The sequence below is a fragment of the Bemisia tabaci genome, chromosome 9 (genome assembly GCF_918797505.1).
Source record: "Bemisia tabaci chromosome 9, PGI_BMITA_v3".
Taxonomy (NCBI): Eukaryota; Metazoa; Arthropoda; class Insecta; order Hemiptera; family Aleyrodidae; genus Bemisia; species Bemisia tabaci.
In genome coordinates this window covers 7,097,511-7,112,583 of record NC_092801.1, presented here as the reverse complement: position 1 = coordinate 7,112,583, position 15,073 = coordinate 7,097,511, and the positions used below count along the sequence as shown (strand labels likewise).

The following is a 15,073-nucleotide window of genomic DNA, read 5'->3' as shown; positions in this document are numbered from 1 at the left end:
AAACTGCAGTACCTACTTTTTGGTTTCAATATCAATATGCATCAAGATGAATTGAAGTGTAATTCAGTGACCTGTGCAACTGATCTGTAAATGGAATTTTGCAGTAAGTGGTGGTTAACACTCAGCTTGATGAGAGGTAAATTTACTCACCGTTGGCCCTTAAAGCTGCCAATAAACAGATAACAAGCCTCTTTGCCACAGACTGGTCCGAAACTGTTGACAATAAATTGCAACACATGACTGAAGGGTGGTTAGCATGTGCAGCTGACGGTAGTGACTCGCCTTTGAACGAATGGAACCATTTAATCATTTCCTGAAACCAATTTGAGTATTACTGGTAATTACATTTGAAAACAATAATTCAGAAAAGCGCACAAGTTGGATAAGTAAAATACAGGTGAATAAGGTGACACAAAAATTGCTATCCCATTATCATCATTAGCTGTCAACCAGGAATGCAGAAAAGTTTTAGCCTTCCCATTTTAACCACGGGCTTTCCCCCAAAATTTTCGAAGCAATATTCATAGATACAACTTAGTTGATTACAGCGCTGACATCAAATAACTGCGATGGCGTTTTAATAAAAAAAAATAGAGCTTCATAGTTGAGTAGCTTGCAACTGATGCTTATTTTGATTCCTAATTGGACGTATTTCTATCAAACGGACCTAAGCGCCATAGGGTGAGGAAGGTAGAGGGGGGCTTGGATTTGCGGCTTAATCGGGCGTCCGGCTTAATCCGTCCTATACTCGCAATGCTTTTCCATGGCGCTTAGGTCCGTTTGACAGAACGCCCTATCCGGGATTCTACATTCCTCAAAAGGAACTCAAATTGGCGCTTAGTTCCGTTTGATAGAAATACGTCCAATTAGTGCGTCACTGTGTCTGAGAAAATGCTTCGATAGTGTGTCCTCAGAGTTGAAAATCCTCAAAATCCATTGAAAGCACTTAAATTGATCTATTTATCATTTTTTTGATGGCTTTATAGAGTTGACTTGTTTACTTCTCTCACCTCAACATGCTTGTTTGGCGGTGGACTGCTGGCATCGTTCAGTGGATACTTGGTACACATTACAGGGAGCCACGACGACTCTAGTTGGGTGTAGAACTGTTTGGCATTTAAAGCAGCACATGCATATCCTACGATCCCCGTTTCGTCTTCTACCACAAAGCACAATTCCGGGGATAAAATTAAGAATCCTGCTACCAACCTGCACAAACAATCCAAATTATAAAAATAACAACATCCAGGATAGATAAAATTTGGAACAGAACTGAGATACTTTGGTAGTTGCCATCAGGTCAATTCAGGACATTCTTACGTAATACATCAGACTCACTTCCATGAACGACACAATTTAAATTCAATTATTTAACTCTTGAAAACTAAGATTTACAGGCAGGGTGTCTACTTAAACAAGCTGGTCAAAAATAAGTACATTTACAGTACTTTTTCAGCACATTCTCAAGAAATTCAGTACCTCCTCCAACAGAGAATATCCGTTCTTTTTCAGTACCTTCATTTCACGGAATTAGAAAAATTTAAAAAATTTGAAATTGCGACAAAAATTTAAAAAAATTCCGGATCTTTATGCGGAACTTCCACAATTTTTCAGTACTTCCGGACTGCCCTTAAAAAATCAGTACTATTTCCGAACTTGCAGACACCCTGATAGAAGATGAGGATTGGAATTATAAAATGCGTATGGAATTTCGAGGTCTTGTCATTCGATGTTTATGATTCAACTGCAATTGAAGTATCGTACAAAGTAATTGATCAACCGGTGGAGGATCCATCTGTCATTACTTTGATCTTTGTTTCGATACTATGTCCTAAAAGTTTGGTTAGATACGCTCCAAAAAGTATCTGCTTCTTTCAAATTTGACTGTTTATGACAAAGCACATGAAGCAGTTCTATTCAAGGTTGCCATAGAAATTAGAAAATGAAATTCCCTGCCATTTTCCTCAATTTCCCAAACGAATTTCGGTAAAATCCCCTGACATTTGACGATAAGCCGGACAAATAAAAATTGCCACATTTCAAAGCTGGAACATTTTCTGATATTCACTTGCTTCTTAAAATTCCCTGACATTTCTTGGTTTTCCTGTTAATCCCTGATTGTGACAGTCTTGTCTTTCGCTCACAAGCAATAATAGCAGGCAGCAAAATGTACTAAATTCTGGATCCTTGGGATTTTGGAGAGCTCATTGTTTTGAGCAGCGCCTCAATGAGAAAAATAACTATTAATGAACAAAATGAGTATTACCTGTCACCAGGCAAATCGCAATTCTGGGCGAAGATCTCTGATCCATCATTTCCATCAAGACATGTGCGTCGACAAACTCCGTACACTCCCTGTTCATCCTCGAACAAATATGGGCGAATGGTGTATGTTTTGTTTACCGGCACATCTGGCGCCTTGTAAATGAACAGATCGGACCCTGCATCTACCGGTACTAGCCGCTGAGTTGAGAGAAAGAGAAACAAGGGAAGAACTTTTCATTAGTTAATGAAATAAACTCTGAAATGGAGACGCGCCTTGATGATTTACGCAAGCGATGAGGGAACTGAACTCAGGCATTGAGCAATCCTTGTATAATGTTAAAAGTGCGCAATTGTGAACTTTAGTCAAAAAAAAAATATACTAAATTTACTTTAAGTTCCTAGGTTTTTAATAAAGAATAACATATTGGGTGACCTAATTAGCAAATCTTGCTTTTACATAATTTTCTAGTTTTATGATGATAAATAGATAGTCCTGTCCCATTCACATGGACTAATTAAATAAAAAAAAAAGGTGGTGATAACTAAACTTTCAAATTCATGGGGGAAAAAAAAAACTTATTTTGAGCTCCCTATGAGTGAAATTGTTTGCACTAGGGGAAATTTCATAGATACATGTTCACAACCAACATTTTCAGCCAAATCAAAATTGCAGCTCAATGCTCTTAAATTTTTAGGGATTCTCAGGCTGGTCCACTAAATTGAACATTTTGAGTATGACAGAGCTTGGTTTTTTTTTTTTTTTTTTTTTTTTGTAAAAATAAACCCGAAACTGATTTCTAAAGTCTCTTAATACTTATAACTTTCTGATTTTCAGTTCGCACAAAAAAAAATAATTCCAAGAGCAGGGCTGTTTTGAAACACGCCTTTCACTTTGATACTCTAACACATCGCTTCAAATAACGAGTGTCTCAAATTGATAGCTTCTATAGGAATAAAAAGTTTCAATGACTTACCACAAAGGAGGCCTAAGCAAAATAATGAACTGTAGAGGTCAATATTTTTGACCGTCTCAGATCAACAAAAAATTTTGTGAGTAAGCTACTACTTAACTGCGAACACAGCAGGTTAAAATTATTTCAGAAATTAAAACGTGATTTGTTTTTAATATAGTTCACATATTACTTGACCTGACAAGAATTGATTTGTAAAGAAAACGCTAAATAAACGCTGCGCAAATTCGGTTCTTTCCAATCAGTCAGTACACAATCTTTAGCGACTAAAAAAATTAAACTGCAGTTCCATTGGAAAGGCTGAAAAATTAAAGCCGTTAGCACAGACTTCCCAAGACTTCTGGTAAAGCTGAGTTAAACGTGATTACTGACAATTTACTGTTGAATTTTTTTTTTGTCATCAACAAAAAACAATTTTTTTTTGTCACTCTCATCATGACACCCATAAGTAACAATGAAAAATTAGCTTGAAGTACTTGGACCAACTAGGTAAAGCAAACATTTTCCTTTCCTGCAAACATCAACAGCCAGGATGTTTAACTCAACTTTCAAACACCAAGAGTCAATGAGGATGCCACATCTGGGTACCTATTTCACAAGACTATAACTTTAGAAAATAGAAAATTATACAAGAGGCTGAAAGGAGGATCAGGAAAAATTGCAACAGTTGTATTTAATTTTGGATAATAGGTTGGATCATCATGTCACAAAATGGACTCCTATACAAGGTACAAACTTCAGCTTTCTGAAGCGTGTATCTTTTCCAAAACTTCATATAGAACACACTTGGTGTAACAAAAATTACTGAAATCAACGCCCAACCAAAACATTAACGTTTTTCCTTAGCGTTAGCTATGAAAATTTGAATTACCCGCTCCAGTGAAAAACCCGAGGCTTCTTGAATCATATCACACATTATAATAATTTCGGTAGGCCTCTCAATAAGCAGTGTTCCTCCCCCATCCTATGCTCTCCAGAGTATGAACAATGTGAAATAACTGAGTCGAAGCGCCAATATTAAGGTTGTCATATTATCATGCTGCAAAGACTGCCGATGTAATGATTAGAGTGCGATTTAACTCGATAGACTAGATTACGGTTTTTTTGTGAAGTGAAGGGTACATAATCATTTATGCAAACATTTTGGCATAAAGTTGCCAAACATTCATGCATCGAAAAACGCTCATGTATTTGTTCAGAGTTTCAAACAATACTTTTCGTTGTAAAAATCATATTCTACATAAAATTTTGATAACATATATCATGCTGCGTATGTTCCCACCTTGTCTAGTGGTCCATTCTTACCTTTACCAAAAATCTACTCCAAGGGGCTGTCCATAAATGACGTCATGGTTCTGGGAGAAATGGGGTCAAAGAGTACCTCATTTGTACCTGACAGTGGGGGAAGGGTACAAACCGAACCTAACATCATGCCAAAATCAGCATGAAGCACCAATTTTTTTTTCTTTTTATTAAAACTCCGATAGAATCGTGAGTAATACGAAGGAAGGGAGGGAGGTTGACCTAAACCCGGTGTAATTTTGAGGGGGAAGGAGGGGTCCGACACTGCCTGACATGGTTGGAGAAGGAGGGTTAAAAAAATTGAAAAAAAAAAACCCTGACGTCATTCATAGATGACCCTGAGGGCATGTAATAAGGGCTGGGAGAGGAAATGAGTATGAAGATTCTTCAGCTTGGACTCAACAAAAGATGCGTAATTAGTGGATAAAGAGTGACGAAAGAGTCATTTTTTCATTTGCTGGTGAGTAAGGAAAAAAAATTAAGGATGAAGGAGAAACTTATTAATTGCGTTGGATTCGCCGACAAATCATCATTTTCAACAGCTGTCGACGATGCCAACAAAAGAGAACAGGGTGTTACCGTGATGGAAAACAAATCTGAAAGATATTCTTGGGCGGAACGCTCAAAAAAGATGAAATGAAACAGAAAATTAAAAATTCATTCATAAAAATTAAAACCTGAAATTTATGTGAGTGATTGGAAAGAACTGAATTGGAGGTAGGAAGAATCCAAATCATACGCTGCAGAGGGGGATTTTATTTCTCGAATGGTCGGGGCTAACTAAGATGTTTACTTCAGGTTTTAGATAAAAGCTTAAGGTTCTCTCTTGGGTACAAATACAAAGTGAAAGCTCCGCTTGTAGTTATCGAAGAATCTCCATGACCACCTGGTGTTGCACAAAAGGACCCCGCACACTCCTTATGGGGGTGTACACCACGATCAATTTTTAATTTTCTTTAATTGTTTTAAATGCGTCTATGGATACTGATCAAAAGTCATCATTGCGCAAACTTTCTACGAGCTCCCGATATTGCACAATCCACCGAATAGCGTTTCGATAACTCCTTGCATAAATGAAGGTGACGAGTACTCGAATGCGGTTCGGGTCGGTCAGGTGAGTGTAAATTACGCAACAGGAAAACTGATCACAGTCAAGCGACGGTCTTATCTCGGATTCCACACGCCTCTTCTTTTCATCAGCCAAATCAGTTTCTTTCTCTCTCCCGCTCTATTGTCTTTGCCAAAGAGACACGCACTTCGTTTTGATTGTAGCCGGCTTGTCCTGGAAATTACCGAAACCTCAATAGCGGATTGTGCAAAAACGGTAGCTTGTAGAGAGTTGGCGCAATGATGAATTTTGATCAGCATCCATACACGAATTTAAAACGATGAAAAAATTGAAAATCGAACGTAGTACACATCCCCATAAGGAGTGTGCAGGGTCCTTCGATGAGAAAATGAGGCTTGTAATGTATAATTTCTAAACCTGTCAGCGGGCCAGTTATTGAAACTGATAGACAAAGCTATAGACAAAGACGACAAAAGGGATTTGGAGGGATCCTATTGGTGGAAGCGGGTGGTGGCAATAGACCTAGAAGGTAGGTAATGGACTAACTAACGGCAACCCACCAAAGATCCGACAATTAGTCCATTATTTTCTTCCTTAGTCTAAAAGAACCAACCATGTCAACCAATAGGATCGCTCTATACTCCCTGTGTCTTCTTTGTCTATAGCTTTGTCTATCAGTTTCAATAATCGGCCTGCAGGTGGTCTTTTGTGATCTTTGAGAATCGAAAAATTCAGAAAGAACTAAAAATTCCCCACTACAGGAAACAATTTTGCATTCCATTTCCCTCTTGTGAGATTATCGCTGCACGCCGCCGCCGCAAAGAGAAGCCGCCGTTTAGGGTCTACCTACTTGAAGATCAGCCGTTAAACCGCCCCTGAAAACCCATGGCTCTTGCTCGCCGCTCATGAAGCTTTCCTTCCAGCCTTTGGAAAACCCTGAAAAACGAAAAGCCCCCCGATTTGGTTCCATTAGTAAAATCACAATGATTCGACAAAAAAGGCATTAGCCTAAATGAATGAGCTTTGCAAGCAGCTGAGCGGATATTCTTGCAGGTGTGCGACAGAGATGTGCTTAATGCGGGCTCACCCGTTACAAAACAAATTGCAACAGGAACAAAAAAGGATATTAGGTTGGGATGGAAGGGAAAGGAGGACAAATAAAGGTTTTTGGGTTCAATTAGTCGTAAGTCTGAACCTACTATCCCAATCCCTGTACCCAAATAGCAGTGATTGCAATAGGTTGCAGAGAATGTATCGCGATTTTATTGATGTCGATTCATCGCAATATTATTGGATAAAGAATTGCGATTTTATTGCATAAATTTGCGTTGAAATCGCAACTTCATCGACTGCAATTTATCGCAATTCCATCGAACAAAAAATTGTGACAAATTGAGATAAAGTTTCGATTTTATCGAATGCGATTTTATGGAGATAAAATTGCAGCAAGATTGAGGATAATTGCTTAGAAGTTGATGATCTTAACAATTTTATCGCCAAAAATCGTCAAAAAATCGAAACTTAATTTTAAAATATCACAGCTTATCTATTGACAAATGCTACTTGGGTAGTGATGGACATGATGACATTTTACGTAACTGGCAAAACTGAATGTTATGCGTAGGGTAGAAGGATATACATTATTTTGTAAAACTTCCTTTTAAATAGATTCTCTCTGCTTTATGACGAGGGTTGAAAAATAGGATCAAAGAATTTAATAACATAGAATCAATTGGGATTGCTGAATATTCCGGGGCACAGAGGTTTTAAATGGTCTGTCGATCTTAAGCTTTGTAAAAAAAATCAGGCCAGTTTTATTGAAAATGGAAAATATAATGTACGGTTCATAATTCTGTCAGGACAAGTTCTTCTACTGCGAGTCATCTTTTCCCTCAACTATTATGCTTAGGACCTTTCAAAAACAAAAATGGAGCACTGAGGATATAGGAAGAGTGCAGAGATCACTATCATTTATGACAAAAATTTAATTGAAATACCGAGCGCACGCGCGGAGTTGACATAATAGTCGCTTGATACACGAAAAAAATAGCATGGAAATTTCACTGAAAGAAAAGGTAAGCCAACCACCTGATGCTTGAAATAAACCAGCTGACATAGATCAAAATTTTAGGTGGAAAAATTACACAGACACAATTTTTTCCAATTCAAGCTCTCAGTAGCGAACTAAATGACGAAAATTGATTTTAAGCATTGCTCATGCTGGAAAATATTCACCACATCAATCAAAATCAACTGATTTTGTTCCAAGCTGCAAATGATCAGGTCGTTGAAAACTTCTCAACATTGGTAGAAATGGCATGTGTATCTGAGACAAATGAAAATGGCTCAGAATATTTCTTGCGATACATAGCCTGAATTAAAGGAAAGTATCAATGGGTTATAGAAACGTTGTACATAGAATGGAATTGGAGGAACATATGATATACATTCTCTTTTCAAAATTTTACATGAAACACAAATCAGGTGATGAAAATTACTGAAATAATCTCCCAACCAAGATATTGAGGTTTTTATTCGGCATTGGTGCTGAAAAATTTGAATTTTTGCTCACAAGAAAAAACAGAGTCTACATGAGTCAAGTCGCCCACTGCAAAGGTTTTAGCAGACTCCTCAATTCCCCACCTTTTGCTGTTTACAGTGTAGACAATGTGCAATTGCTGAGCAAAAGCGCTGAGATTAAGGTGATTTGATGGACGCTGTATTTTGTGTCAGAACGGCATGCGATATATCGCATCAATTGGTTCCATATTTTCAGCTACTCGTCATTTTTCTCCTATTTTGAGATCGCACTTCTGTTGTCAGGAGTCTAAAGCACTCACTTACCAATTTTAACAAAGAAATTCAACGTAATAAAGGCGTGGTTTTTTCAGAGAGAAAACATCGCATTCGATACTGATATCGAAACTGCACTCGAATGCGATATTTTCTCTCTGAAAAAACCACGCCTTTATTACGTCGGATTTCTTTGTTAAAATTGGTAAGTGAGTGCTTTAGACTCCTGACAACAGAAGTGCGATCTCAAAATAGGAGAAAAATGACGAGTAGCTGAAAATATGGAACCAATTGAGGCGATATATCGCATGCCGTTCTGACACAAAATATGGAGTCCATCGAATCACCTTAAGGTTGTCATATTTTTGTACTGTATACACTGCCACGGTAGCGTTCAGAGTTTGATTCAAATCAAGTAGATTTTTTTTTTTTTCATGAGCGGAAGATTGAATTAATGCATCAAAAAACCTGATATCTCGGCTAGGAGTTACTTTCAGTAATTTTCATTGAATGAATCATATTCTGTGGGAAATTTTGATGAGAAAACACAGACCATAATGTTCAAATTTGCACTTTATCTAATGGTTCATTGCTAAATATGATGAGGAGCCCTCATAGACCATTATTGTATGAGAACTTGCCACCAATTCTACAATTGGACAAATATAGTGAAGAGTCATCTCATTACTTCAACGCTTATGACACAACAAAAAATCTTCGAACAAGTGAAAGTAATTCAAAATATTCCCGTTCTCCTGCACAGTCATTTCAATTGGTTATAATGTTATTTGGACAGATTTGACCATAATTAGCCTAACTACGTCAGATGATGCCTAATTTTCTTCATGCTTTATTTTTTTAACATTAAAGTAATTATCACTCTGACTCGAAATTTTGGAAGTATATTCAGGGTGGCTATCAAAATTTCATTTTATCGTTCCCTGCCTTTTTCCCGACTCCTCCTAATGAAATTCCCTGACTTTCGTATGATAACATAAGGGCACTTAATTTATGTGGTCAAATCCTTGGCCCAACAATGAGATCAGCTGGCCCGTCACGGACCTGATTTTTATGAGGAACCCGGCTCCACAGAAAATTCCCTGAACGTTGATGAAACTCCCTGATTTTTCTCTGTTGCTAGCCACCATGCGTATTTTTCCTACACCCAAAAACAAGTACAAAAAGTTTCAAACAAAACAAAAAATAAAACTTGAGGGGAAATTAGGCAACATAAAATATAGTCTAGGCTAATTCTAGTTTAAACTGTCCATGAATCGTGTTTTGAAGAAATAAATTGCCTCCTCTTACAGCTTTAGACTAAATTGCAGCCACCCCATTAAAGATTTTTAATTGAAGAACTGCAATTAATTAGATGGTTAATGTTCTTTACTTTCCAACTTTTTTGACGAAAACAAAAAAGGAAACCCAGGAGACAAGGACTAATGGCACAAGTTTCACAATTCGATGGTTAAACCTGAAAACATACACCTCTGTTCCACTTCTTACACTGTCACTTTAAAAGTAAACCATCCAACATGATTGCTTGAAATTTAACAGAATTTTGTTCCCTCAATGAAAACAAAATCACAAAAATTTGAAGCAATACCGTTAATTGGTATACTGTTGGACTGGTGTAATAATAAAGAAAGATTTGCAACAAAATAAATTCAGAGATGAACTTTTAAAGTTTAACATCAAATTTATGTCTCTATGGGTGTGAATCTGTTTGCTTCAAATTAAAACTGCACTTTACGATTGAAAATATACCATGAAAACGAGTAAAATCTTTCACTTTTTCCCAAAGACTGAAAACCAAATAAGTTTGAGAATACATCAGGAAATTTTTTTATCAAATGTTGAAAACCTGAGAAAAACAGAAATATTTTACTCAAACATAGATCAGTGGTATTAACCTAAAATAATTATGGCTTCCAAATTGAATTATCACAATACCAAAAACCTCAGAGACATAAACATGCTTCCATTAAGTTAGAAACTAAAAATTTAATTTAAGTTTCTTCGGTTGGTTGTTAAAACAAAAATCAAATTTTAGGAAAGAATATTTATACCGTGTTTGCAATAGAAATAGGTCCAATACCATCAAACACGGGAGGAAACCCCCCTTCAACTTCTTTCTCAGAAACTGCATGTTTCTTTGAAACTGTGTTCCATTTGGAATACATAGGTTATCCATTTAAGACTTAAGTAGAGAAATGCAATGTGCGAATGCTGATAGGTTTTCTTGTGATAGAAAATTCAATTTAAAAAAAAAAAAGAATCATTGTAAAATTTGGAATGAAATTTATAAGTCTCACTGCAGGCAACAGAACACATTTTTCTTAACACCATGTTACAAAAATGTCAATTCAATTGGAGGCCACAATTAAATTTAAAAAAAAAAACAACAAAAATCAAAGGTTTAAAATAAAACGAAAAGACCTGAAACTAAAAAATTTCTTAGGGTATAGGAGCACCCTTTATTAAAACGCAGCGCAAGATCAAAACGCAGGCGCGCAATCGCAGGCCGCAACGCAAGCTTGAATGCAAAATGATAATGATCTCTGTACATGGAAGGTCTACTATAGGATGGAAGAAGGTTTAGGAACAAGATTAAAAATGGATTTGGGTTGACTATTTTTTTGCTAAAAAAAAGTGCTTACATTAAATGAACTTCTAGAATAAGGGCATAAGTTAATTACTGACATTTAGAATCGCCTAAAAATTTTTATTGAGTTACTTGCTAACTGGCAGACAAGAGAACCAAAGGATTTCAGTAACTTTTTTTGTTTCGTGTAAAGGTCAAATGCATTTTCGGACCCATCTGTCTACCTTGCTGCAGGTAACTGGATAAAATTTTGCAGGCAATTTTAAAACAGCAATGCATTTTTGCCCTTCGGGAGAAATTTTTATTGGTTTCAATGAAGAATTTTGAGTACGTTTTTTGATTGGATCCGTTCGAGTTAAAAACTGGAGGATTTTGCAAGAGATACCCATAAATTGTACTTGAAAATCAAAAAAGTGAAGATGCATATCCTTCTCTCAGCTGTGCGAAGGAAAACTGGCCGTAAGAACTTTCAGGCATCGCCACATTTCCTTCGATGAAACACGAATTTATTGGGAAAGTTGTGAATATTTTTCTTCCACTTTTTCACATAATCTTAGTAGCAATTTAATCTTAAACATCAGAAAATTCCAAGAAAATATGCATAACTTACTTCCAAAAAAATAATGATTTGTCAGGGGAAATTTGGCAACATTAAATTGTTCATACGGCGTTTTATCTTAGCACAGTAGCGCTGACCTACCCGATTATTTGAGATTTGATAGTGAGAAGTGTAAGGGCTTTACAAAATAATCAGGTTGAAAATCATAAAATACAGACTAGAAAAAAACAAACCCAACAAAGATCACAGGGAGGTTTTCCCCCCGACAATTAATACTCAAAATCATGTTTTCTTCTCTCTCCGAAGAGACTTATAGGCAATTGGCAAGATTGATGGTAATTCTGATTAATTAAAGTCGTCCAGAAACTGACGAACATTGCTGGAAAAAAGATACAAAAAATATTGAAACTGAACTTTGCCACATATTTGGTGGCATTCTATCTCCTTACGCCTGCTATTTGCACTACTGCTTGCCCAATTTTTCTGTAGACACGGAACATCTTTATGTGATTTCACGCACAGATTATCTACAAATATGAACAATGAAAAACTTGATTTTTAAAGCTTGTTATCTGAATACTTCAGCAATATTAGGTCTTCCAAACTCAGGGCTGACTCTCCGGCAATATTCATATTTTTGTTTGCGTTGAGTGCTACATAATTCCAAAACCGATATCCAACAAAATGGGGTTTTTATGGATTTTTGAGGGAGGAAGGAGTTGGATGCTTCTTGAGTTCTTGAGCATGCATCGCTCACGGCCAGAAGATATGAGATAGGATCACACTCAACTTGCGCATCATTAGAGAATGAAAAAGCGCAAAATGCATGCGTCTTGGTGTATGTTGAAAGGGAATAATTTTGTTTATAGAGTTTCACTTTACTCTCGTCCAAAAATGTCACCGTTCTGCTCTCTTTTGACACTTGCACCCACTTCTGAACGCTTTGATAAAATTGATAACTTAAGTTCTCACAACTAAAGTCTGGGTGTTAATTCTTCTCTGTTTATTGGTCTTTATAAAGAAAGGGACTCCTTTGTTTTCTAGCACTTGTTCCCCCAATTATTTTTTAAAGTTCTAATTCTATTCCAGAAGCTTTAAAATTTCTCATTTCTCCAAGTAAGGTATTTTTAAACTATGCATGATGAATAGAACAGATTAGTAGCAATGGGTCAACTATGCAAAAAATGGCGAAACTTTGGGTGAAGGTTGGAGGATTCTGGTTAGAGTGGATAAAAAAGGTTGTGCTCTAGTGCATGGATAATGCACCGAAATGTGCACAGTTGCTACAAGTATACCGAAATGGACTAAGGAAGGCAAGGCAAGTAGAAACTAGGGAGAGGAACGAAAATAAAAAAAAGAGCATTACATGTATAATTGCCGAGCGTAAAACTGGTGATCATCTGCGGAAAATGCCCGATTGCTGCGCACAAGAAACAAAAACCAATCATGAGATTAGTGAAAGAATAAGATGAGTAAAACAATTGTAAAACATGCTCTAAATTCCACGAAGATGACTTTCACTTGAGCTGTCCATGAATGCTTTTTGGGAGAGGTAAACGGAACTTCAAGATTGAATTAATATTTGGAAAACGGCTGGAAAACACGAGGTTTTTCGGTATCATTACCAGAGTGCAGCACAAAATTGAATTAGACAATCCTCACTTCTGAGAGGACTACACACACATTACCAAGAACTTTAGCACCGGCTAAATTTAGATATTATTTTATATGATGCTTCTTGCAACCTCTTGGGACATTGAGCTTAAATGAAGCTTTCTAGGTGCCATCTTGGGAAAAACAAGGGCTGAAAAGTGAATTTTTTGCTATTTCCACCTGCATTATCTAGTTAAGGTTTATCTACAGCTGCGTGAATAAGCTTGCTGTGTTTTGCGTACAGCCTTGAGCTTGAAGGGATCGAAGAGTTATAAGTTCCAGCATTCTTTTACAATGAAGCTCTGCTTGATCCCTATGGATGCAACCAATCGCGCTTGATCGGCAAAAACAAGGGCGTGAGAAAGTACAGAACTTTCAAAGCTTTTGTTTCTAATTTCCACCTATTGTGATATTTAAATAATCACTGATTTCGGATCAGATTTTAGCAGCGCGAGATTTTTTCGGAACTACAAAGATTAACCTTAAAGTGTTGCGACTCATTCGAGAATGAGATGAGATTCTGTTTCCTTGCAGGTCGGAATGATAAGACGGATAAAGAGAATCAAATTCCTCAAAATAATATCGTACAAGGTAGCGTCCACACAGACATAGTCGCAGTCACACATCTCACATAGGAATCCAGTCAACATAAGAATGCTGAAATATCCACTTTTCAGCCCTATTTTTCTCCAGATTGGCGCATCGTAAGTTTGATTTGAAAGCTCCTTATCCTCAGAGGGTACATCATATCAAATAATGATGGTAGTTGGCCGGTAAGTAATTTTAATTTTTTTCTAGATTTAAGGTGCTTACTGGCTTTTAAACTGCTGGACTCAATTTGTGGCAGCCAAAAAAAAAAAAAAAAAAATTCATGAACAGCTCAATATGTGGTAGAAAAGTAGATTCACTTCAAAACCTGTTTCAGTGCAATTACCAGAATATTTTTAAAATAAAATGCAGTCCAAGGCTGCAAGTAGTTGCACCAAAAATAATCATGAAAGAGAATCCTTTAAATTATTAAAATGAAATTTATATTAAAAAAAAAAAAAAAATAAAAAAATAAAATAAAATAAAATAGAAACTTAAATATAGTTTTTGAGTTAAATTCTCTTTTCAGAAGTCAGCTTCATTAGAACACTTACTGGATATTTACAAAATGATAAATCAAAGCCAATAAAAATGATACAAAAAAAATGTGACATAGTCGAGTCTTTGAACAGTCTTTCTTGAAACTAAGGTATTTGTACCGCTAAAAATTTGCCAGAAGGTAATTGGTCACTTTTCGGCAGCGATTTACCGAGTGCAATGGACAAGCCATAAGATTTTTGCTACTGAACTACGATGAAAAATGGAATGTTCAACATTCTTTGAGAATAAAAAACAAAGTTCTCTACTAAATAGGAAATAATTGTACTTTTTACCACTAAAATGAACTATTGGGGCTGACTTCATGATAGATAGTTTCTAATATTAAGAGTCAACAAAAAATTCTTTGGAACTGACTTTTGTTGACTTAACAATCTTTACTTCAGGAAATGGATGCAAAGTCAAAATTGTGTAAGTGAATATTTGGTACAGACAGCAGCACAACTAAAAGTTTAAATCATTCAAATAGAAAAAAATGTCTGAAGGAATCTAGAAGAGCAGAAAACGCAAAAATTTAAAAACAAAGTGAACAAACTTTACCGGTCCAAAAAATAACATTTTGGAATTATCAACTAAAAGTAAAAACTAGGAGAAATACTGCTCATTGGCAAGAATCTTTTCAAAATATGTTTTGTTTCATAAACATACCTTCAATACAATCTCTCAATTCAATTTCACCTAAAACTGCAAAAATTGTTGGCAGTTAAGAT

At 36.2% G+C, this 15,073-nt stretch overlaps 1 protein-coding gene across 3 annotated transcripts in view; it reads right to left on the bottom strand.

Annotated features, from left to right (window-relative positions):
• Oga (O-GlcNAcase) overlaps positions 1-15,073 on the bottom strand; it is a 30,352-nt gene that overhangs the window by 3,426 nt on the left and 11,853 nt on the right. For 2 of the 3 annotated variants that reach the window (XM_019045603.2, XM_019045611.2), the window contains exons 11-15: positions 12,931-12,984; positions 6,458-6,543; positions 2,267-2,463; positions 1,011-1,209; positions 151-313 (exon numbers count right to left, since the gene is read on the bottom strand). In XM_019045603.2, coding sequence (XP_018901148.1) covers positions 151-313; positions 1,011-1,209; positions 2,267-2,463; positions 6,458-6,543; positions 12,931-12,984 — 699 coding nt within the window. The remainder of the gene's footprint in view (positions 1-150; positions 314-1,010; positions 1,210-2,266; positions 2,464-6,457; positions 6,544-12,930; positions 12,985-15,073) is intronic. The other variant, XM_019045620.2, reaches the window with a different exon arrangement.